Source organism: Hyla sarda, chromosome 4 (genome assembly GCF_029499605.1).
Source record: "Hyla sarda isolate aHylSar1 chromosome 4, aHylSar1.hap1, whole genome shotgun sequence".
NCBI classification, from domain to species: domain Eukaryota; kingdom Metazoa; phylum Chordata; class Amphibia; order Anura; family Hylidae; genus Hyla; species Hyla sarda.
The window spans coordinates 166,790,149-166,814,612 of NC_079192.1; the positions used below are offsets into that span (position 1 = coordinate 166,790,149).

At 41.4% G+C, this 24,464-nt stretch overlaps 1 protein-coding gene across 2 annotated transcripts in view; it reads left to right on the forward strand.

Annotated features, from left to right (window-relative positions):
- The first annotated feature begins 1,436 nt into the window (after positions 1-1,436).
- LOC130368654 (uncharacterized) overlaps positions 1,437-24,464 on the forward strand; it is a 59,301-nt gene continuing 36,273 nt past the window's right edge. Inside the window, exons 1-4 of one of the 2 annotated variants that reach the window (XM_056572631.1) lie at positions 1,437-1,518; positions 18,482-18,499; positions 18,932-19,017; positions 20,263-20,363. In XM_056572631.1, the coding sequence (XP_056428606.1) occupies positions 1,502-1,518; positions 18,482-18,499; positions 18,932-19,017; positions 20,263-20,363 (222 nt within the window). In that variant the 5' untranslated portion in view covers positions 1,437-1,501. Of the gene's footprint in view, positions 1,519-4,571; positions 4,666-18,481; positions 18,500-18,931; positions 19,018-20,262; positions 20,364-24,464 lie in introns of those variants that run through there. The other variant, XM_056572630.1, reaches the window with a different exon arrangement.

Genomic DNA, 24,464 nt, shown 5'->3' on the forward strand with positions numbered 1-24,464 from the left:
CGCCGGTCCCCTTCAGCTGTTTAGTTTTGCAACAGCTGGAGGACTACAGTTTACAGACCACAAACCAGGGATCTGCAAACTGTGGCCCTCCAGCTGTTGCAAAACTACAACTCCCAGCATGCCTGGACAGCCAATGGCTGTCCAGGCATGCTGGGAGTTGTAGTCTTGCAACATCTGGAGGCACCCTGGTTGGGAAACACTGTTTTAGGCCAGTGTTTCCCAACAAGGGTGCCTCCAGCTGTTGCAAAACTACAACTCCCAGCATGCCCGGACAGCCAATGGCTGTCCAGGCATGCTGGGAGTTGTAGTCTTGCAACATCTGGAGGCACCCTGGTTGGGAAACACTGTTTTAGGCCAGTGTTTCCCAGCAAGGGTGCCTCCAGCTGTTGCAAAACTACAACTCCCAGCATGCCCGGACAGCCAAAGGGTGTCCAGGCATGCTGGGAGTTGTAGTCTTGCAACATTTGGAGGCACCCTGGTTGGGAAGCTTGCGCAACTTACCGGCTTCCGTAGGATCCAGCGCTGCACGACACTGCCGCGCGACGATCTCCGTCAGCGATCGTCGCTGGAGCCTCGGAAGGGTAAGTGAACTTCTTCGCCGGTCCCCTTCAGCTGTTTAGTTTTGCAACAGCTGGAGGACTACAGTTTACAGACCACACACCAGTGGTCTGCAAACTGTGGCCCTCCAGCTGTTGCAAAACTACAACACCCAGCATGCCCTGACAGCCAAAGCCTATGGCTCTCAGGGCAGGAGCCCGGGCTGACATTACAGTGCAGCCGCCCGGGCTCCTCATACGGTCTCCCCGCTACCCCCCTGGTCTCCCGCCCGGGCTCCTCATACGGCCTCCCCGCTACCCCCCGCCCCCTTGTCTCCCGCCCGCGCCGCTCAGCTCCCGCTGCTACAAGACTACAACTCCCAGCGTGTCCTCACTGTAAGGCCATGCTGGGACTTGTAGTCTTGCAACAGCAGACAGATGGGAGTTGTGTGGCGCTGGCAGGTGAGAGGGGGGGATATAAATCACTGTAGTGTCCCGGTAGCGCGGGGAGAAAGTATGTCGGAGCCCGGGCGGCAGCAGCTTTTCCTGCTCCATGTTGGAGCTGGAGTAAATTTAGTCAATTTTTATGGCCGTTGCGACAGTTTATTGCGCAACTGCGACTGTCTCAGTTAATAAATTCCTGACCACTGCAAGTCAAAACTGAAAACTTGCGTAAATTAAGCGGGAATTTTTTTTTTGACTTTCTAGCTCTTGCTAGGGAAAGTCGCACAATTTATAGGGTAGGCGCAATTGCGACAATTTTGCGCCAAAAATAGTCAGAAAAAACTGACTAAACCCCTTAGTAAATGCCCCCCCATGTTATCTTTGTATGATTATCTGGTACAAATTTTTAGAAAAATCTCTAAGTAACATAAAATCTGTCCAGTTTTTCAGTATCTGCTCCTACATGAATGAAAATGAAGTAGAAGGGGATCAATATTTAGGACTATCTTCTGTGGATCTGGATGAGACAGCATTGCAGGTGAGCCTGTAACTGTAAAAATATATAAAGAATATGTAGCAGATATACCATGGACATATCCAGCAAAGGGGATTATAGTACAGTGGTCTCTCAAGATACTATATTAATTGGTTCCAGGACGAACATTGTATGTTGAAACCATTGTATGTCGAGACCATAACTCAATGGAAACCTGGTAATTGGTTCTGAAGCCACCAAAATGTCATCCAAAAATAGGTAAAAGTGAGAATTAAAGATAAACAAGTAGATAACTAATACAGATAAAGCAAGATCGTACATATAAAAGTAAGAAAGATCTGCTGGGAGCTGTAAATCACTGTCAGTGTTTCCCAACCAGGGTGCCTCCAGCTGTTGCAAAACTACAACTCTCAGCATGCCCGGACAGCCAAAGGCTGTCCGGGCATGCTGAGAGTTGTAATTTTGCAACAGCTGGAGGCACCTTGTTTGGGAAATGCTGGTCTATGTAGAGGACAGGAGCTTCTTCAGGGTTCTGTACAGAATACACAATGTCCTAAAAAAGATACATGGAGGTAACACCCTCACCTGGTGTCCAAAGGAGCAGGTAACCCTGGAACAGGTAAAGAGTACAGAACAAGTAATACCTCCCTGTACTGTAGGGGGCGCTACCAGACGCCAGTCAGTGCATACACTTCAGTAATACAGGTAAAGAGTACAGAACATGTAATATCTCCCTGTACTGTAGGAGGTGCTACCAGACACCAGTCAGTGCATACACTTCAGTAACACAGGTGTTTTACAAGTAAAATGCCCATTCTGATAGGTCAGTTCTTCGAGCCATTGACACGTGTTGCAGATCTGGACTGTCTGTAGCATTGTATGTTGAGTCTGGTTTCAAGTTACAATGGTCCAGAAAAGACCATTGTATGTTGAAACTATTGTATGTTGAGGCCATTGTAAGTTGAGGGATCACTGTATATGATAAATGATTGATAAATGTCTTCAACATGCTATAGAAGAAAAAGAAACATGGAAATTGACCTACAATGTAGATTATGAATCTACTGCATGTCAATGTTTTATGTGGATTTTTACCCCAGATTTCAACCTTTGCAATATAAAGCATGCAAATTTTACTGTAGAAGTGCACAAAGTGTTAGTGGGGTTTCACACACAGCATTTTTATTGGAAGACATGCTATAGCTTTTGTGGCAGTCTATCAATACATTTTCTTAGAGCCAAAACCACTAGTGGATGAAAAGGAATGGGGAAATACTGCATAAGGGTAGGGTGACACATAGTGTATTTCACGCTGCACGAAATGTGCTGCACAGTGGGAGATACGCTGGGTATTCTCCTATGATCAGACACACAGGACCACCCGGCGGCAGCCCTGTGTGTGCAGTGAGCTTTGTAGGTGGGCCCATGCATCACAGTCACATTGGCAGTCACACATGATCCCTAAGGCGTACCAGTCTCTGGTTCCCCTTGGTTGTAATGTGGTATAAATTGAGATCTTTTTAAGTGTTTTAGTGTCTATGTCTGGTTATTGATTTTGTTCTTGGGAACACTATGTTTACCCTGCAGACACTCCCGATTGTTCTCCCCTACTCATTATTTTGTGTCCTATATTATGACCTCACCACATTTTTCTTAGTGGGTAAACCTACTAGACTTCCTCATCATATTATATTTTTACCCAAACAGTGTGAGGTGTTGGGCTCCTAGACTTAAATTGTTATCACAGTGCCTTCCTTTTTTATCAGGTTCTTGATAGGGGCAGGCACATAGACAGGAAGCAGTGGGTTGGGTTGAAGCACTTGTTTACTCCTCTTACCCTATGCTCTCTTCCTTGGCTGCATTCTTTTCTCATGAACATCTCTTAGGCTCCTTTCACACTATATTATTGTTCCATTTAGGAACTTCCGTCAGAAGTTCCGTCACTATATCGGGGAAAACCGGCCGTTACAAAACCCCCGACGGCCGCGACTAAATCGCATTGCAGCCTATGGGGTTTTGTAACTGCCCGTTTGCACCCGTATATGCCCGTAATTCATTACGGCCGTTATACAGTGACGGGATATTGTGGCGGAAAACTTACTGTCCCGTCACTATATAACGTCCGTAAGGAATTACGGGCATATACGGGTGCAAACGGGCAGTTACAAAACCCCATAGGCTGCAATGCGATTTAGTTGCGGCCGTCAGGGGTTTTGTAACGGACGGTTTTCCCCGATATAGTGACGGAACTTCTGACGGAAGTTCCTAAATGGAACAATAATATAGTGTGAAAGGAGCCTTACTTTCACTGCCCCCTTGCTTTCCTATATTGAGAAATCCACAATTTCTAGAAAACTTATCCCCTGGCTCCTTTACAACTAGAAGACGTATTGGTATATTTAGGGTGGCCCAATTTTTTTATGGGAACAGTTGGCTGTAAAGGTCTGAATTGTCAGAGGTTGCAGACCCGAGCCCTTTAGGTGACTGGCAAATTAACTCCTGCATTTCCTGTTTTCCCTCCCTTCACCAGCCAGGTTCTCTTGGGAAAAACCATTTATAAAAGTGCATGTTGTGGGCCTTATATGTCACACACTATCAGATTTTACTCTCTGGTAGTTAATGCCCCACAAAATGTAAGACCCCCTTATATTTCTCAGTGAGAAGAGGACTTGGGATGTTTCTTTTTGAAAACACATCTAAATAGACTATGTATATATATAGACATGACTGGAGGGGGCGTGGCGTCATGTCCCCGTCTCGGAGGCAGCGCCCCCCTCAGAATGCCGGGGGCTGCACCGAGATCATGGGGTCCCCTGCGGCAGGACCCCTGCGATCATACATCTTATCCCCTATCCTTTGTATAGGGGAGAAGATGTTTAAAACCGGAATACCCCTTTAAACTTGCTATATTGTCAAAATTGCAAGAATACAGTAATAATAAATGACATTTTGTGCCATATAGTTTTAGATTTTGCTTGCAAACACACATCAGACCCTCAGATTTAAAATTTTACAAGGGCAACAATGGCTAAATCCTATTGCATTGCATTGAATTCTTCTATTGAATTGTTAACAGGTAACTGGGGCAGTGAGAACTGCAGAATCTGCAATGTCTCATCTTACTGAGCTTCACAAAGTGGTTATGAGCCATCTGAGTCAAGCGGTATCTGCAACAATACAGGCTAAACGGTAAATGTGTAGCCTTCTAGAGGGCAGTAAGCAATGGCTTTGTAAGTTATTATTGACCAATAGAAACTATGGTTTATTTCATATAGAAGACTAGGTATTTATACTGTGTATTTGGTCATTTTTCCCTGAAGCACTTATAATGCCATGACACAATGTACATACATAATCATAAAGTAATACTGCAAACCAAATAAATGCACAAGCAATGGATACAATGTGTAATTATAGTTCCTTAGCACTCAGGGTAAAGGTGTCATCTGTTTACATTTAAAGGCCTTTTGTAGACTAGTGTAATAAAGATTTTTCTTTTTTTGCATCCGAATCTTATCCTCAAGTCCCAACCTGACTGCCTGGTTTCATTATTTAACCTGAAAGCATCACAAATCCCTATGATTCAGTAAATTCGGGTCATTTGACCCACATTCAGGCTGGCACTTGAAGCCATAATAAAGACACAAAGGGGGAGATTTATTAAAATCTGTCCATAGGAAAAGTTACTGAGTTGCCCATAGCAACCAATCAGATCACTTCTTTCCTTTTCAGAGGCCTTTTCAAAAATGAAAGAAGCGATCTGATTGGTTGTAACGGGCAACTCAGCAACCTTTCCTCTGGAAAGGTTTAGATAAACCTCCCCCAAAGGAGATTTATCAAAACCTGTGCAAAGGAAAAGTTGCCCAGTTGCCCATAGCAACCAATCCGATTGTTTCTTTCATTTTGCAGCAGATTATGTTGTGAATAAAAAAAAAAAGAAAAAAAAGAAATTTAAAATCCACAAAGCTGATGTCATGGATGACATTTGTAAAATAACAGCTACAACATTTTTCAAGGTATAAAACCATGTCAGAAAACAACACGTTCAAACTGCTAAATGTGATCACAGAATAAAATACTAGGAAGTATCGGTGAAAAACTGTCATTTTCTACAGTCCTACAGGAAATCTCACTTCAGGTTTACACATGAATAGTTTAAAGGGGTATTCCAGGCAAAAACTTTTTTTTACATATCAACTGGCTCCGGAAAGTTAAACAGATTTGTAAATTACTTCTATTAAAAAATCTTAATCCTTCCAATAGTTATTAGCTTCTGAAGTTTTCTGTCTAACTGCTCAATGATGATGTCACCTCCCGGGAGCTGTGCATGATGGGAGAATATCCCTTGCATGATGGGAAAATATCCCCATAGGAGCTGGACAGCTCCCGGGACGTGAGTCATCAGAAAGCAGTTAGACAGAAAACAGCAACTCAACTTCAGAAGCTAATAACTATTGGAAGGATTAAGATTTTTTAATAGAAGTAATTTACAAATCTGTTTAACTTTCCGGAGCCAGTTGATATATAAAAAAAATGTTTTTGCCTGGAATACCCCTTTAACCCCTTAAGGACCAAGGACGTACCGGTACGTCCTTGGTCCTGCTCTTCTGATATAACGCGGGGTTACACAGTAACCCCGCGTCATATCATGGCGGGCCCGGCGTCATAGTGAAGCCGGGACCCGCCTCTAATAGCGCGCAGCGCCGATCGCGGCGCCGCGTGCTATTAACCCTTTAGCCGCGCGCTCAGAGTTGAGCCGCGCGGCTAAAAGTGAAAGTGAAAGTTCCCGACTAGCTCAGTCGAGCTGTTCGGGATAGCCGCGGCTAATCGCGGCATCCCGAACAGCTGACAGGACAGCTGACAGGACTTCCTGCCTCCTCGCTGTCCGATCGCCGAATGACTGCTCAGTGCCTGAGATCCAGGCATGAGCAGTCATGCGGCAGAATCGTTGATCACTGGTTTCTTATGAGAAACCAGTGATCAACATAGAAGATCAGTGTGTGCAGTGTTATAGGTCCCTATGGGACCTATAACACTGCAAAAAAAAAGTGAAAAAAAAAGTGAATAAAGATCATTTAACTCCTCCCCTATTAAAAGTTTGAATCACCCCCCTTTTCCAATAAAAAAAAAACACAGTGTAAATAAAAATAAAAATAAACATATGTGGTATCACCGCGTGCGGAAATGTCCGAATTATAAAAATATATCATTAATTAAACCGCTCGGTCAATGGCGTGCGCGCAAAAAAATTCCAAAGTCCAAAATAGTGCATTTTTGGTCACTTTTTATATCATTTAAAAATGAATAAAAAGTGATCAATAAGTCCTATCAATGCAAAAATGGTTGCGTTAAAAACTTCAGATCACGGCGCAAAAAATGAGCCCTCATACCGCCCCATACACGGAAAAATAAAAAAGTTATAGGGGTCAGAAGATGACAATTTTAAACGTATTAATTTTCCTGCATGTAGTTATGATTTTTTCCAGAAGTCCGACAAAATCAAACCTATATAAGTAGGGTATCATTTTAATCGTATGGACCTACAGAATACATATCAGGTGTCATTTTTACCGAAAAATGTACTACGTAGAAACGGAAGCCCCCAAAAGTTACAAAACAGCGTTTTTTTTTCAATTTTGTCGCACAATGATTTTATTTCCCGCTTCACCATAGATTTTTGGGCAAAATGACTGACGTCATTACAAAGTAGAATTGGTGGCGCAAAAAATAAGCCATCATATGGATTTTTAGGTGTAAATTTGAAAGAGTTATGAATTTTTAAAGGCAAGGAGCAAAAAACGAAAATGCAAAAACGGAAAAACCTCCGGTCCTTAAGGGGTTAAGCCAAAATATGTTTACACATACAATTCAGTTGTTTCATGAACAAGTCTGTTATGAAAAGCCAAGGATAAAGTCTAAATAGAACATTGCACTGTACCAAAACATTTTATTGACTCTTACACACCTTCTAATGGAACCAGCTACTGCAATTGGAAATTTTCCTATCCTTGGTGACGGAAAATATAGATTTTATGAAAGACAGGAGGCGAGCATTATATTGCATATTCCTTCTTTACTGCAAGGCTTAGCAGCAAAATAAAAAGTTTTTTATACATTTAAAGAAAAAACTTTAGGTGTATAGGTATAAGGACAACCAAACACGCCGTATACATTATCAACCAATGAGCTATCAGAACAGGTGGTAAAAGGTGCTGAATAACGATAATTATCTCCTTTCTTTGAAAATATCGAACAGTAGTAATAACAAATATATAGTCCCAAAACGATCGGGTATAAAGATTGTGGAAGAAAGTCATATCTAGATGTAGGAAATAACTGGAACAAGTTCATGGTAACGATGAGAAGGATATCCGTCAACATGGAGTTGGTGAAGACATGAACAGGTTACTGGAGAACAAGAAACCATTGAATCCATTAGAGACTGTAGAGGATGGTCGGAATCCAGTAGTAACTAATACGCTGAAAAATAAAAATAATATTAGTAATAAGAGGGATGGGTAGAAGGGAGGGATAATGCTCACCTCCTGTCTTTCATAAAATCTATATTTTCCGTCACCAAGGATAGGAAAATCTCCAATTTTATATCAGACAGGAGGCCTCGCATTATATTGCAATTTTAAAGCTAATAAATGCTAGAGATTAAATAAAATGAAATTAATTATACAATTAAACAACAATATAAAGTACAACTAAATAAATTCATAGAAATATGAGATTCAGGTCTAAAGTTAAAGGTCTTAAATGTTGAATCTGAAAACCAATCAGCAGCTTTGAGAAGATCTGAAAGGGATCCTCCTGTTTTGTAGAAAATGCACCTCTAGTAGAGTGTGCGCCAAAAGCAGATGTGTCAATATTGGCTAGGGACATAACCTGTCTGATCCATCTGTCCAAAGTGGCAGAAGAAACAGGTAAGTGAGGCTTACAGTAGGAGATAAGTAATTGAGAAGAAGATGTAGAAGAAGTAAGTGAATAGTGATAGGGGCAGTATATCACCCGGAAGGAGACCGGAGCTTGCTGGGACAGTGATAAAGCACTGTAATAGGGACCAGTATGATAATTGGTAAAAATATGTAATTTATAGAGAAAATATATATTGAGAAATAATGTATGAAAGAAAATAAGTATAGAAAAATACAGTAGTGATTGAAGTACAATAAAGGTATGAATAATTATATAATGACAGAGCAATGAATACTCATCTTAACTGCGAAGCAGCAGCAAAGAAAGAAAGATAATTATCGTTATTCAGGACCTTTTACCACCTGTTCTGATAGCTCATTGGTTGATAATGTATACAGCATGTTTGGTTGTCCTTATACCTATACCTATGTACCTAAAGTTTTTTCTTTAGATGTATGAAAAACATTTTATTTTGCTGCTAAGCCTTGCAGTAAAGAAGGAATATGCAATATAATGTGAGGCCTCCTGTCTGATATAAAATCTAAAATACAAAGTTCACAACTGTTACTTTAAATTGGCTCTGCCATTTGCAAAAACTTTTATATAATGTAGATAATAACTTTATCTGTATATTTGTAATATACATTGGAAAAAATTCTCTCTACTTCTTACCACTAAGGGTTCAGAACACTGTCTTGTCCCTGCAGCTTTTGCCTGTATGTCTCTGTGCTGGGACAAAATACAGGAAGTGTGGAAGAGACAACCAGGGCTCTGTGCAGCTCCTGGCTTATCAATCAGCCTGCTCTGTGAGACAGGGGCGTGTCACAGAGTCTCAATGCACAGTGCAGCCAGTTGTCAGCTCTGAATAGTGAGGGAGAATGTAATGGAATGCCCCTTCCTTCTCAGTTAACTGTCTGCATTGTGAGCAACATAAACAAGGAAATTAGGAGCTATAAAAGGATTTAAGCACATAGACAAAATCAGCAACAGGTAATGAGCAAACCATATACTTTAATTAATCTGTAATCACTTATAAGAATCATTGTGCCATACAGAGAATTTACATTATATATAAACACTACAGATATCATTCAGCAGTAACAATCAAGTCAGGTATTTTGTAGCTTGCACAGACAATGTATGTAAACTAATTATGATCATTTGGAGGTGTGGTAGCGGCAGGATGTGGGTTTACATGCTCCCTGTCCCGGTGGCTCCACTGGAGGTACTATAGCTGGATAGCTGGAGGGACTATAGACCTCGAGAAAGGAGCCAGTGAAAGAAGGGCTGATATCTGTGGTGCTGCAGGGGAGCTCCGGTGAGGGCCTGCTGCTGTGGATGGCTGGCGAACTGACTGTGCCGTGCTTGGCACCCGGGCTGAGGTGCTTGCGAGGAGTGATGGGACGGCCGTGAGGATGGACTCCCCTGTCTGTAGCTGTTCGGATGGTACTCTCGGCGATGGGCAGCCAATCGCCAGATGAGGGGAGGAGTAGATAAACGGTACGAACAAGAGGACCCACAACAGTGCCACAGAGCGGGCTCAGAGGATGCCGGGTGGCAGGTTCTGAAGGGGTTGCAGCGGGGACCAGGTCGGGAAACGTCTGGGCTGTGGGCAGTGTGTGGCATGACCAACCATCTGCAGACACGCGGAGGGGTGAGTGAGGCAAAATGAGATGCTGGAGGGGGGAGAGGTGGAGAATGCCTAGTAAGATGGAGGGTAGAGACGGAGGTGTAGAGAGGAGGCATTGTGATGAATTTGCATAGCGTAATTTGGAACCATGAAGGAGCCTCTCCCCTTGCATGACTCCCCCCCCCCACATTTGTTTAATCCACTTAGACCCTTATTAGTCTCATGAAGAATGAACACTCGCTACTGCTATGCTAATGTTTTGTATATATATATAAAATGTCCAGCCCCCCGCTGCAGCCCCCTTTATTAACTTGTGGACTTTGAAGTTACAAACCACCAAACATCGAACATGGAATTATATATTTGGAATCGCTTGATACTGACCCAGCGCCGTGTATTAAAAATTCTCCTCTCTATAGAAGGGTCACCTTCAGGGAATGCCCTCAAGAAAGAAAAATACTGTGGAGCTATTCATCTAATTCTAACCGTGGACTGCAATAGAAACTTCTTCTGCCACTCTTCATCCTGGAAAGGGACTTTTGTGGAGCTGAAGTAATATAAAATGTGCTGTTGGGTGCTCAATGTATTTTTATGAATCATTTATCTCTACGTCCAATACTATCGCAAAAAACCTATAGGTTCAACTTGAGGGGAGCTAGTATGTAGAACTTGAGGGGAGGGGACAGAATGTTGGTATGAGCAAGCTATTAGAAATAAGTGGGCAATTGAAGTAAGGGGGGTGGGAGACAATAAGAGAAAATACTTTATTACCCGGAAGGAGATTAATTATTGGATAAGCCCATAAGAATTTTATTACATCTCAGGGTATCCTTGCTCAAGACACGTACATTCTTTACTCTTTTCTCCTCATTGAGTAGAGGTACAGTAACTCGAGATGTGTATGCTGAGTAACTGCGTATAGTAGTAGTATTGGTACGTTAAAGGGAAACTGAACAAGAGAAACCTAAGACAAGAATAACAGTACTTTAATTAAGAGCCAATCTAGTAACTGGGAGAGGCACCATTGACTATGGGACTGTTATAAGTATCCCCGGTGTTCCAGAGTAGGTGGGTCTGTTAGAACACATTTATTTAAACACGCTGATCCCCCTATACTAAGTTAATGGTACTGTGACCCTACCCACTGGTTAACAGATGCCACCAAAACCCCAGGTTAGAAGGTAAGGAGGAAACTTCCCAAACAGAGATAAAGGTGGAACAGGGAAAATAGACAATCTCTGGAAATCCCCAATGCAGGGAATTAAAACCCGTACTCAAAAAGAGATTTCTCCAATAAAGACAAAGATCCAGATTTTCAGTCCTAGAGATAGAGGAAAATAGAGAGGAACCAGGTAAATCAGAAGACTCTCCCCCAGGTCCTTAGAGAAATTCTGTCTGAAGTAGTTAAGATCAATTCAGCTATAACTGAACTGAACAGGCAGGTTGGTGGGGTCTCAACAGATATATCTCTTATTCAAAATGACTTGTGGAAGTTACAAGAGAAAATATCAGTCATACAGGTTTGTCTCAGTAAACTAGAGGAAAAAGTGATGACACTTGAGAAAGAGTTAAAAAATTATAAATATTAAATATTAAATTATAAAAAAAATGATCATGAAAAAGAGAAACTAATAGATCTGGAGGATCACTCCAGGCGTAGCAACATTAGAATGGTTGGTTTCCCCGAAGGAATAGAAGGAGGCAACATATTAGAATTTTGCATGACATGGATAAAAGAAACAGTTGGGAAAGAGGTTTTGTCTCAGGGTTTTGGAGTGGAGAGGGCCCACAAAGTACCTTGGAAAAAGCCAGTGCTGGGAAGAACACCAAGAACTATTTTGATTAAGATGCTATCATCACAAGAGCACCTTAGAAAAGCCAGAGTATTAGGGGCTGTGGAATATAATGGAGGGAAAATCGCTCTGTACCCTGACTTCTGCTGGGAGACACGGAAACATAGATTTACATTCAGAGAGGTAAAATTAAGACTGAAGGCAGCCTTTTTCCCTTCCATTTCCCTCCAAGTTAAGAGTAGTTAGTAATAACATAGTGAGGATATTCCGGAACCCACAAGAGGTAGTTATCTGGATGGAAGCTGAAGGTATACAATAATCATGAACTGAATATGTGGGTTGGGGGAGTAAACCGCATGGTAGAGTCATACGCATGAAGTGTATGACAATTGTTGGGGTAGAGGGGAGGGTAAATGTCAGTCGGGGGGGGGGGGTTGGTTCTTTACAATAATGAGTATTAAGATCTATGTATGGAACATCAGGGGCATGGCAGATGAAGTAAAAAAAAAAAAAAAGTGTGCTATTTATGATATGGTCAATAAGCACCTGACATCCATTATATGTTTGCTAGACACTGATAAGGATAGTGAAAATATTAAGAAAAGATGGGCTAAATATGAGTTTCACTCGAATTTATCCTCTTACTCATATGGAGTTTCTGTCTTTATTCATAGATCCATTCCAGTGGAAGTAATAAATAAAAAAATTGATAGCTATGGAAGATTTGTCCTGGCATTCATTTATATAGCACCCTCATTTAGAACAACTATTTTAGTTCAATTAAAGTTTTGCAATGATAAGATATATCAAGGCCTCTGGATTATGGGCGACCTGAATTGTGTGATGGACAAGAAATCTGATAGATATTCAGCGAGAGGGGAAAAAAGAATGGGATCATCCCCATAGAGCAGTTTTTGTACAGAAGTCGGCTGGCTTGATGTGTGAATTCTTAACCCAAATAAACAGCAATACTCCTGTGTTAGTACATCACACAATTCAGCCTTGCGCATAGATCTATGCTTAAATGGGTTTTCCAGGAAAAACTTTTTTTTTTTATACATCAACTGGCTCCAGAAAGTTAAATCTTAATCCTTCCAAAAATTATCAGCTGCTGAAGTTGAGTTGTTGTATTCTGTCTTGCAACAGTGCTCTCTGCTGACATCTCTGCTTGTCTCGGGAACTGTACAGAGTAGAAGAGGTTTGCTATAGGGATTTTCTTCTACTCTGGAAAGTTCCAAAGACAGGTGTCATCAGAGAGCACTTAGACAGAAAAGAACAACTCAATTTCAGCAGCTCATACGTACTGAAAGGATTAACCCCTTAACTTATATTACGTCGTCCGCCGGCTCCCGCGATACGCCGCGGTGTCCCCGCGGCATATCGGGTTGGTCCCAGTGGCTATCAACGGCCGAGACCCGCGGCTAATACAGGACATCCCCGGTGCCCTGTATTAACCCTTCAGACGCGGCGATCAAAGCTGACCGCCGCGTCTGAAGTGAAAGTGACCCGGCTGCTCAGTTGGGCTGTTCGGGACCGCCGCGGTGAAATCGCGGCATCCCGAACAGCTGATCGGACACCGGGAGGGCCCTTACCTGCCTCCTCGGTGTCCGATCGACGAATAACTGCCCCGTGCCTGAGATCCAGGCAGGAGCAGTCAAGCACCGATAACACTGATCACAGGCGTGTTAATACACGCCAGTGATCAGCATGAGAGATCAGTGTGTGCAGTGTTATAGGTCCCTATAGGACCTATAACACTGCAAAAAAAAAGTTTAAAAAAAGTGTTAATAAAGATCATTTAACCCCTTACCTAATAAAAGTTTGAATCAACCCCCTTTTCCCATAAAAAAAATTAAAGTGTAAATAAAAATGAACATATGTGGTATTGCCGCGTGCGCAAATGTCCAAACTATAAAAATATATCGTTAATTAAACCGCACGGTCAATGGCGTACACGTAAAAAAAATTCCAAAGTCCAAAAAAGCGTGTTTTTGGTCACTTTTTATACCATTAAAAAATGAATAAAAAGTTATCAAAAAGTCCGATCAAAACAAAAATGATACCGATAAAAACTTCAGATCACGGCGCAAAAAATGAGTCCTCATACCGCCCTGTATGTGAAAAAATAAAAAAGTTATAGGGGTCAAAATAGGACATTTTTAAACGTATAAATTTCCCTGCATGTAGTTATGATTTTTTCCAGAAGTCCGACAAAACCAAACCTATATAAGTAGGGTATCATTTTAACCGTATGAACCTACGGAATAATGATAAGGTGTAATTTTTACTGAAATATGCACTGCGTAGAAACAGAAGCCCCGTAGTTTTTTCTTCGATTTTGTCGCACAATGATTTTTTTTTCCGTTTCGGCGTGGATTTTTGGGTAAAATGACTAATGTCCCTGCAAAGTAGAATTGGTGACGCAAAAAATAAGCCATAATATGGATTTTTAGGTGGAAAATTGAAAGGGTTATGATTTTTAAAAGGTAAGGAGGAAAAAACGAAAGTGCAAAAACTGAAAAACCCTACGTCCTTAAGGGGTTAATATTTTTCAATAGAAGTAATTTACAAATCTTTTTTACTTTCTGGAGCCAGTTGATATATATATAAAAAAAAAGTTTTTTCCTGGATAACCCCTTTAAGTGATCAGTGCTCCTTAAATCTTACTAGGAAAGTAACTTATGGGGCAAAATCTATTTCAGACCATTGTCCACTAGTAATAGAACTGGGGGAGGTACAACAGGTAAGGAAGCTTTCCAACTTTAAGATTAATCCATACTGGATGGAAATAGTTGGGGAGGGGAAATGGTTTGTTGAGGAATTCAATTCTTTCTGGCAGATTAATCAGAATTCTACCTCCCTCTTGGTTGTGTGGGATTGTATGAAGGCCTTCTTGAGAGGGTTCAATAAAAAATAAATTGCAGTGGAAAGAAGTGGCTTTACAGCAAAAGAAAATAATTTAAAACAAAAGGTTGAAATACTCTCGGGGGATATAGATGACATAGATCCGGAGATACATCTTAAAAACTTAAAAGAAGCACAGAATGAATATGCAGCTTTCATTATGGAGAAGTCTGAACATAAAGTTTAGTTTAAAGGGCAACAAAGCTATTTTCAGAGAGGGAAACCGAATAAACTGTTAGCTAATTCTTTGAAAACACGAAAAGAAAATCAGGAAATTAGTGTCTTGAGAAATAGTGAGGGGGAGATAATAAGAGATAGGGATAGTATAGAACAAGAACTTGTAAATTTCTACTCAACTCTATACCATTCTGAAAATCAGGCCACAAGGGAAGATATACGGTAAATGAATTTTTGAATAAAATTAAACTTCCAAGATTAACAGAAACTCATAGTAAACATTTAGGAGAACCAATAACTGGCAGAATTAGAAATGGCGCTAAAATCAATTTCTGGGAACACCTGTCCAGGTCCAGACGGCCTCCCATTTCAAATATATTGAGAGTTTTCATCTTTCTTACTACCCAAGCTGCAAATGGTTTTTAATGAATCCTTAAGGGAGGGCACTTTGCCAGAATCTATGAGATTAGCAAATATTATATTAATTAAAAAACAGGGTAAAGATGAGTTGGACATGGGTTCATACCATCCTATCTCTCTACTAAACACTGATATTAAACTCATAGCAAAAGTCTTAACAACCAGACTGAACAGAGTGGTGGAAAAAATTGTTGGGAAGGAACAATGTGGTTTTATGCCAGGAAGGACTGTTAATGATAACATACAAAAAGTGTATGAAACTGTCCAGTGCTCCCGGGGGCGGGGCGGGCGGGGGCGGGCGGGCCCACCCCATCCGGTCTTCAGATGCCACCAAAGCGTTCGACAGGGTGGAGTGGGACTACCTCTGGGCTGTACTGGACAGACTTTGGCTGGGAGAGGGATTTATAACCTATATAAAACTTCTTTATAACCAACCGTTGGCAAGTATTCTAATAAACGGTACTCCATCAGGTACATTCAGTCATAGCAGGGGTGCCTGCTCTCACCCCTATTATTTGCTCTTTATATGGAACCCTTTGCAGTTTGGGTTAGGGAAAGTAATTTGTTTGATGGGTTTGGAGTAAGAGGGAAATAAAACAGAATACTGTTATAAGTAGATGATGTTCTTATGTTTATTAATCAACCTGATACGGCAATGCCATTAATAATGAAGCTATTTGATGATCTGAGGAAAATCTCCCATCTTGAAATTAACTGGGCAAAGTCCTCCCTGCTACCAATACATGAAGATCTTAAAATTAGGGTAGGTAATTTGAAGATATTAAAAAAAAAGGGGAGACCTTTACTTATTTAGGGGTAAATATTTCATCAGAAATTTGTAAATTTGTTCAATTAAATATTGTACCATTTATCAATAATCTGAAACGAAGAATCAATGTGTGGATTAAGATGCCATTCAGTATGTCTGATAGAATGGCAATAATAAAGATGCTGATATTACCGCAGATTTTGTTTGTTTAATGCTGCACCAATATGGATTAATAAGATCTGGTACAAAAAAATAGAAGTTTTGTTGGAAAAGCTGATTTGGGGAAGAAAACGTGTTCGACTAAAATACTAATATTTTACTCCAATTTGGGACAATGGGGGCACCAGCCCACCCAATTTGAGACTGTGTTATATTGTAGTGCAGATCCTCAAAATGATAAACTGTAGAAATTCAGAACTACTAAGTGGGATTATATTTGAGGTTGGGGTAAGTAATATTTTTGAACTTTTAGAAGCAGGTGAACTGGGTGAAAAGGGTCAATATAGAAATCTGTATTTGAAAAATTTGAGAAAGCTTGGTGTTTTTTGAAAAATAAGTTTTGCGTTAAAGGTAGCTTGATATTTACTCCGATATGGGGAATTTTAAACATTAAGAAATTCATTCTGGGTAATCACCAGTTTTGAGAGAAGAAAGGGATTAATAACATAGATCAACTTTTTGTAGATGGTCAGTTATGGAGTTTTCAGCACTTAAAAGAGCACTTTGGACTTAAAGAAATAGAATTATTTTACTATGTGCAACTATAGTTTGCAGTTAGCAAAACAATAAATAAATAAAGAGATTTTTAAGGTGTATAGACATGTGGGATTGGAAGCAATCTTGCACAAGGGAAAGATGAAAAGGGGATTGTCAATAATGTATAATAATTTAAATAAAAGGTGAAAATAATCGAATTTTGCTAGGTAAGAAATGGTTAAGAGGTAGGCCCCGCCTATCTGAGAATAGCTGGAGTAAAATTTGGTTAAGTGCCCAATAGGTGTCATTAAATATGGAGCGAAGACTAACGCAGTTTCAGCTCCTGCATAAAGTATACAATGCCCCATGTGATTTAAGTTTGGAGTACGAAATACTTCAACCTACCCGAAATGTGGGGAGGAACGTGCAAATTTCATACATATGATATGGTCTTTTAAACACATTAAAGTGTACTGGACTAAAATTGTAGAGGAAATGGAAGATAGAACGGGCAGACGTTTACTGGGAGACTGTGACTCACTTATTATGGGTAACATTGATGTTGAGAGAAATTTATTTGATATGGGGTTATCCAGCATAAGGTGATTTTAGTACGTACCTGGCAGACAGTAATGGACATGCTTAGGAAGGATCTGCGCTTGTCTTGGGCTAAATGGCTATGTCATGGGATTACCATAACACTGTGGCTAGCTTTCTGTGAACTTGTATTTCCTGTTTTCAGTTTTCTTGTTTGCCTACAAATCCCATGATTCCATTCCCTCCTTCCCATCAGCTACCCCACCCATTGAAACATAAATGAGCTGCAGACCTGTGGTCTTCAATCAGGGTGCCTACAGCTGTTGCATTAGTTGCAGATTGATCCCTCCACCCATTGAAGCAGACAGGCTCCCTGTCATCAGCTGACTAGTGAGTCAGGTTTCGACCGCATTGCAAGCTGGGAAAAATCCGAGACAGCAGTCATTTTGTATGCTGTTAAAAATAAATATTGGGATCAAAATCACATAAGAATTGTGAGAAAACCGTCACACACAGGTACAGACACTATGTTATGAACTACACTAACTTTACAGCCCCTGTATCATAGTCAAGTAAAAAAAAATCCCGGAATACCCCTTTAAGTTCAGAACCTCCCGATCCAAAAGAGTGGCTGAAAGAGCTTCAAATCATTAAAGGGGTACTCCGGTAGAAACCTTTTTTTTTTTCTGGTGCCAGAAAGTTAAACAGATTTGTAAATTACTTCTATAAAAAAAATCTTAATCCTTCCAGTAATTATTAGCTGCTGAATACTACAGAGGAAATTCTTTTCTTTTTGGAACACAGTGCTCTTTGCTGACATCATGACCACAGTGCTCTCTGCTGACATCTCTGTCCATTTTAGAAACTGTCCAGAGCAGCATATGTTTTCTATGGGGATTTTCTCCTACTCTGGACAGTTCTTAAAATGGACAGAGGTGTGAGCAGAGAGCATTGTGGTCATGATGTCAGTACCCCTTTAAATGCAAAGAGCAGATATGGATTACATGGAAAAGGGGAAGATCTCAAAGGGAGAAAAATTGGAAGAACTGGTAGTAAATATCTAATTTGATGCATTTTAATTGTTTTAAAAAAAAAATAATTATGATAGTGTATCATTATATGTATTAAAACATTTGTGTTCCTACTTATATTTTACAGGAAACCTTCAGATGACAGGTATGTGATACTGAAGGGTAAAGGGGTATTCCAGTTCTTAAAAATTTATCCTTAATCCACAGGTTACATGTCACACACTCCACGCCCTGCCTATGGTGGGACCAAAGATGCTCGGGTATCTCTAGCAGTTGGATTTGCAACTGCTGGGACCCCCGATCAGACACATTTACCCCCTCCCTTTCCCTCTTTCCTGTATGTAGTGCTAGCAAAATCCAATGGAAAGGCCAGCAACTTTAACCCCGTCCTGTGCTGTGCAAGTGATAAGCCAGCCTGCCAGTGCTGGAACAACAACGAAAATCCCTGGAGTTGTGCTGTGATTTTGCTTTTTGGATATACTGTATTTAAGTGCTGGTCAATCCAAATACATCAGTGATGTTTACATATTATAATATTATTACATATGTATTATTAAACATAATCATTTCCCTACAGGGGCAGGAAAAAGATGGAGAAATTGCTAAATCAAGCAAGACAAGATATTGCACAGCTGACGGACCAGTTGCTACATACACAAGAAGGTGAGAAGCATTTTGCAATTGTTTTCATCATCACATACAGAAGGAGGTAGACTGACTATTGAGGCAATGCCTGAGACATGAAACCTCTGGGTCACATGCAGCATTCAGTAACATTTGATAAATAAATAAAATAAAAAAAAGAAATTATTCTTTTTTTTTTATCATTTCATTTATTTATTCATATTACATTTTTATACCATGATTTAGAAATGTAAGTGAACTGATTGTTATAGAAAACTCTGACACATTTTATTAGGCTTTATTAATTAATTAGTTAATCTATTTAACTAACCCATGTCTGGGCATGCTGGGAGTTGTAGTTTTGCAACATCTGGAGGTCCCCAGGTTGAAGACCACTGATGTATGCAGTGTTCCCCCACAGACATACAGCCTCCAACCATATACAGTGTATGGCTGGAGGCTGTATGCCTGTGTACTGCCCACTTCAGTTCTCCGAAGATGACGTGCCGCTGGTCACTTACCAAGCTGGCCAGCGCGCGTCTTCCTCCTTCTCTATCCTCCGGTCCTCAGCGCCTTCGTTTCCATGGCGCACGCACGGGACGTCAGTGTCCCGGCGGCCCTATGTTTTTAAACTTAACATGGGGCCGCCGGGAGTTAATACTGATGGGGGGAATTGCCCCGTTGCTACAGGACGGGCAAACACTGGCTCTGCTCGGGGCCCCGGGCCAGCTTGGTTTGCCTGTCCTGTTCCTGTTGCGACCTCCCCCGCCGAACCCCCGGGACTGACTCACCGAACCCCTGGGGTTCGATCGAACCCAGGTTAAGAACCACTGCTCTAGAAGGAGGTTATTAAAAGATCTATTTAAATACAGGTAATTGTACAGGAAAGTAACAGTATCATCTGTACCTGGGATAAATTTTATTTGGTATCTTTAAACATATTTTTATTCCATTTGTTGGTTAAAAATTGTCTCTTCCAACACTTCAACAATCTAAAAATAGTTTTCCTGAATCATATACTGATGGTTGTGAAGATAAATGAAAGATTAACTTGTTTATTTCCATCAATGACTGCCTGCAAAAAGTAAAATAAGTATAACTTTTTGTATATGCTATGCCGGACTTTTACATGTTCTATGCCTAAAATGGTTTTCTGGTACTTTCACCTTGATGGCCTCTCCATAGGTACTTTTTGTACCTTGACAACTCACTTGAGTGGCCACGGCACTTTATGTATGTTTTAAACAGAGCACTGAATAGCACTTTCTTTATTGTCCTATTTAGATCTAACATTAAAAGACCGCCAAATGAAGGACCTTCAGAAGCTGAATGAAATGAGACTTATGGAGATTCATCATGTTAAAAGTCAAATGGAAGTCACAAAAGTAAATATCCCGGATGGATTGAGAGGCTGCACGTGTAAAAATACACCTAGTGTGATCACGTCCGTTAGTGTACTACAATAAGCCTATAAAGAATTTTATTGGTGGCTATCAAGTGAAAACATTTTGCTATTTTGATATGTGTAGTTTATATTTACAAATAATTGTTTGCTAAAGTAACAAATCAGGATATTGTGTACAGGTCAAGGGTTCTTATTTTACAAATATATTTCATTTTCTGAGTATTACTATGGTAAAATATAATTTTTTAAAGGGATACTCCAGAGAAAACCAAATGTTTTCAAATCAACTGGTGTGAGAAAGTTATACAGATTAATCTAGTACTTATCAGCTGAGTAGTTCTTTCTAGTCTGACCACAGTGTTCTCTGCTGCCACCTCTGTCCATGTCAGGAACTGTCCAGAGGCTGAGCAAATCCCCATAGCAAACCTCTCCTGCTTTATACCGTTCCTGACACGGACAGAGGTGTCAGCAGAGAGCACTGTGGTCAAACTGTATAGAACTACACAACTTCCTCTGAAGCATACAGCAGCTGATAAGTACTAGAAAACTTAGTATTTTTAAATAGAAGTCATTAACATATCTGTTTAATTTTCTGTCACTAGTTGATTTTCAAGCTTTCTTTTCCTCTGGAATTCCCCCTTAAAGGGGTACTCTGCCCCTGGCATCTTATCCCCTATCCAAAGGATAGGGAATAAGATGTTAGATTGCCGCGGTCCCGCTGCTGGGGACCCCGGGGAACGCTGCTGCGGCACCCCGCTATCATTACTGCACAGAGCGAGTTCGCTCTGTGCGTAATGACGGGCGATACAGGGGCTGGAGCAGCGTGACTTCATGGCTCCGCCCCTCATGACATCACGGCCCGTCCCCTTATGTCAAGTCTATGGCAGGGGGCGTGATGACCGCCACGCCCCCTCCCATAGACTTGTATTGATGGGGGCGGGCCGTGATGTCACGAGGAGCGGAGCCGTGACGTAACGACGCTCCGACCCCTGTATTGCCCGTCATTACGTGCAGAGCGATCTCGCTCTGCACAGTAATGATAGCGGAGTGCCGCAGCAGCGATCCCCTGGGTCCCCAGCAGCGGGACCGCGGCAATCTGACATCTTATCCCCTATCCTTTGGATAGGGGATAAGATGTCTAGGGGCGGAGTACCCCTTTAATGTTAGTATGAAAAGTAATGAGTCAGTGTAGTGTGCTATTATATAGTTCTGTCACCAGTTTCTGCATACAATTGGAGAAATGAATAAAAACAATGAAAACAAAAACTGTCTAGTTTTGCCGATATCAACCAATCACAGCTCAGCCTTCATTTTACATTGGTAAGATATAAAAGCTTAATTGGTTGCTTTGCTGTGGGAAAGCCAGACAGTTTTTGTTTTCAGTTTTTATTTATTTCCACAATGTGGGTCTTTTCAATAATGTATCAGAATTTTGATTAAATTCAGTTTATTGAAGAAATTTAACCCCTAGACAAGACAGGAGGCACATGTACGCCTTTGCCGACTGTGACTTAACAAACGCCCTGGAGTGTTATGTGACTATGAAGCGAGTACAGGAGCTGCGCTCATTTTAGGTGATGAGGGACAGCTACCGTATATACTCGAGTATAAGCCGAGTTTTTCAGCACGATTTTTCGTGCTGAAAACACCCCCCTCGGCTTATACTCGAGTGAACTCCCCCACCCGCAGTGGTCTTCAACCTGCGGACCTCCAGAGGTTTCAAAACTACAACTCCCAGCAAGCCCGGCCAGCCATCGGCTGTCCGGGCTTGCTGGGAGTTGTAGTTTTGAAACCTCCGGAGGTCCGCAGGTTGAAGACCACTGCGGCCTTCGACATCATCCAGCCCCCTCTCACCCCCCTTTAGTTCTGACTACTCACCTCCGCTCGGCGCTGGTCCGGTGCTGCAGTGCTGTCCGGTGAGGAGGTGGTCCGGTGGGATAGTGGTTCCGGGCTGCTATCTTCACCGGGGAGGCCTCTTCTAAGCGCTTCGGGCCCGGCCTCAGAATAGTCACGTTGCCTTGACAACGACGCAGAGGTGCATTCATTGCCAACGTACTTCTGCGTCGTTGTCAAGGCAACGCCTCTATTCCGGGCCGGAAGCGCGGAGAAGAGGCGCCCCCGGTGAAGATAGCAGCCCGGACCACCTCCTCACCGGACAGCCCTGCAGGACCGGACCAGCGCCGAGCGGAGGTGAGTACTCAGAACTAAAGGGGGGTGAGAGGGGGCTGGATGATGTCGAAGGCCGCAGTGGTCTTCAACCTGCGGACCTCCGGAGGTTTCAAAACTACAACTCCCAGCAAGCCCGGACAGCCGATGGCTGCCCGGGCTTGCTGGGAGTTGTAGTTTTGAAACCTCTGGAGGTCCGCAGGTTGAAGACCACTGAGGGCGAATGATGACAAGGGGATGATGAAGGGGGGATGTGTGGGATGATAAGGGGATGATGAAGGGGGGATGTGTGGGATGATAAGGGGATGATGAAGGGGGGATGTGTGGGATGATAAGGGGATGATGAAGGGGGGATGTGCGGGATGATAAGGGGATGATGAAGGGGGGATGTGTGGGATGATAAGGGGATGATGAAGGGGGGATGTGTGGGATGATAAGGGGATGATGAAGGGGGGATGTGTGGGATGATAAGGGGATGATGAAGGGGGGATGTGTGGGATGATAAGGGGATGATGAAGGGGGGATGTGTGGGATGATGACAAGGGGATGATGATGAGGATGTTAATGACGGGTCTGGATGATGACAGGGGGGGATGATGTATTTCCCACCCTAGGCTTATACTCGAGTCAATAACTTTTCCTGGGATTTTGGGTTGAAATTAGGGGTCTCGGCTTATACTCGGGTCGGCTTATACTCGAGTATATACGGTACTTTCAGTAGCCAGGACTTCACGGTTAATGACAGGCAGCAGTGCCTAACTCCCAATGGTGTTCACAGCATCTAATTACATTAATAACAAGTGCCAGTGACTCAATGGTGCTCATCGGACCCCTGCAATGCATTTACGTGGGTTCGATGAGCAAAAATGGTGGCAGAGGTCCCCCTACCGGCCTATGGTGGGTGGATCAACACTACAGTGAAGCAGCCTGGCAGAGCCAAGCTGTATTAGTCAGGTGCCGATCACACTGTATAATGCTATGCAATAGGCATTATACAGTGAATACAATCTAATGATTGTACGACTAAGGTTGGCATGTCTATCTGATGTCTCATGTCTGTGAGCCGAAATAAAGAAGTTCATCCGAGCTGACCTCGCTGGACATTCCTTTCTTTATTGCCTAATGATTGCATATATAACTACCCTGTGGGAGTGTTAAATGGAAAAAAAAAAATTATATAAAAACCCTTCCCCCAATAAAACTTAAGCCTTCAATCTGCTTTTCGCATTTTACAAAAAAATGTAATAATAATAAACAAATTTGGTATTGTGGTGTGCGGAAAGTCCAAACTATTATAATATAATTTTTATGATCCTGTATATGATCCTGTATTGCGTACAGCGTAAATGGGAAAAAAAATACTAAACCCCAGAAATGCTGATTTTGGTCACATCACATATCAGAGGGAAAAATTTTTATAAAAAGTAATCAAACAGTTTAATCTAAACTAAAATGGTACTGAGAAAAATGACAGATCAAGACACAAAAAATGATCCCTGTAGAAATGTTATTTTTATATATATATATATATATATATATATATATATATATATATATATATATATTTAAAGGGATAGGGGTCAGAATAGGACATTTGAAGCATACTAATTTTGTTTACTGAAAAGTTTGCCTTTTTTAAAGTAGGAGAGTAATTGAAAACTGTATAAATTGGGTATTATTTTAATTGTACTCATTTTTCCCCCACAAATAATCATTTTTAGTTTCCACCGTACATTTTATGGTAAAATAAAAGGTGTTATTACTAATAACAATTGGTCTAGCAAAAGACAAGCTCTAAAATAGATAGAGAAAATCTGCAAATGGAAAAATAAAAGGCTCTTGAAAGGAATGCAGGGGGTTAATCTTCTATAGAAGAAGGGGTTAACCTTCTATAGAAGTAAAAAAGTAGATATAA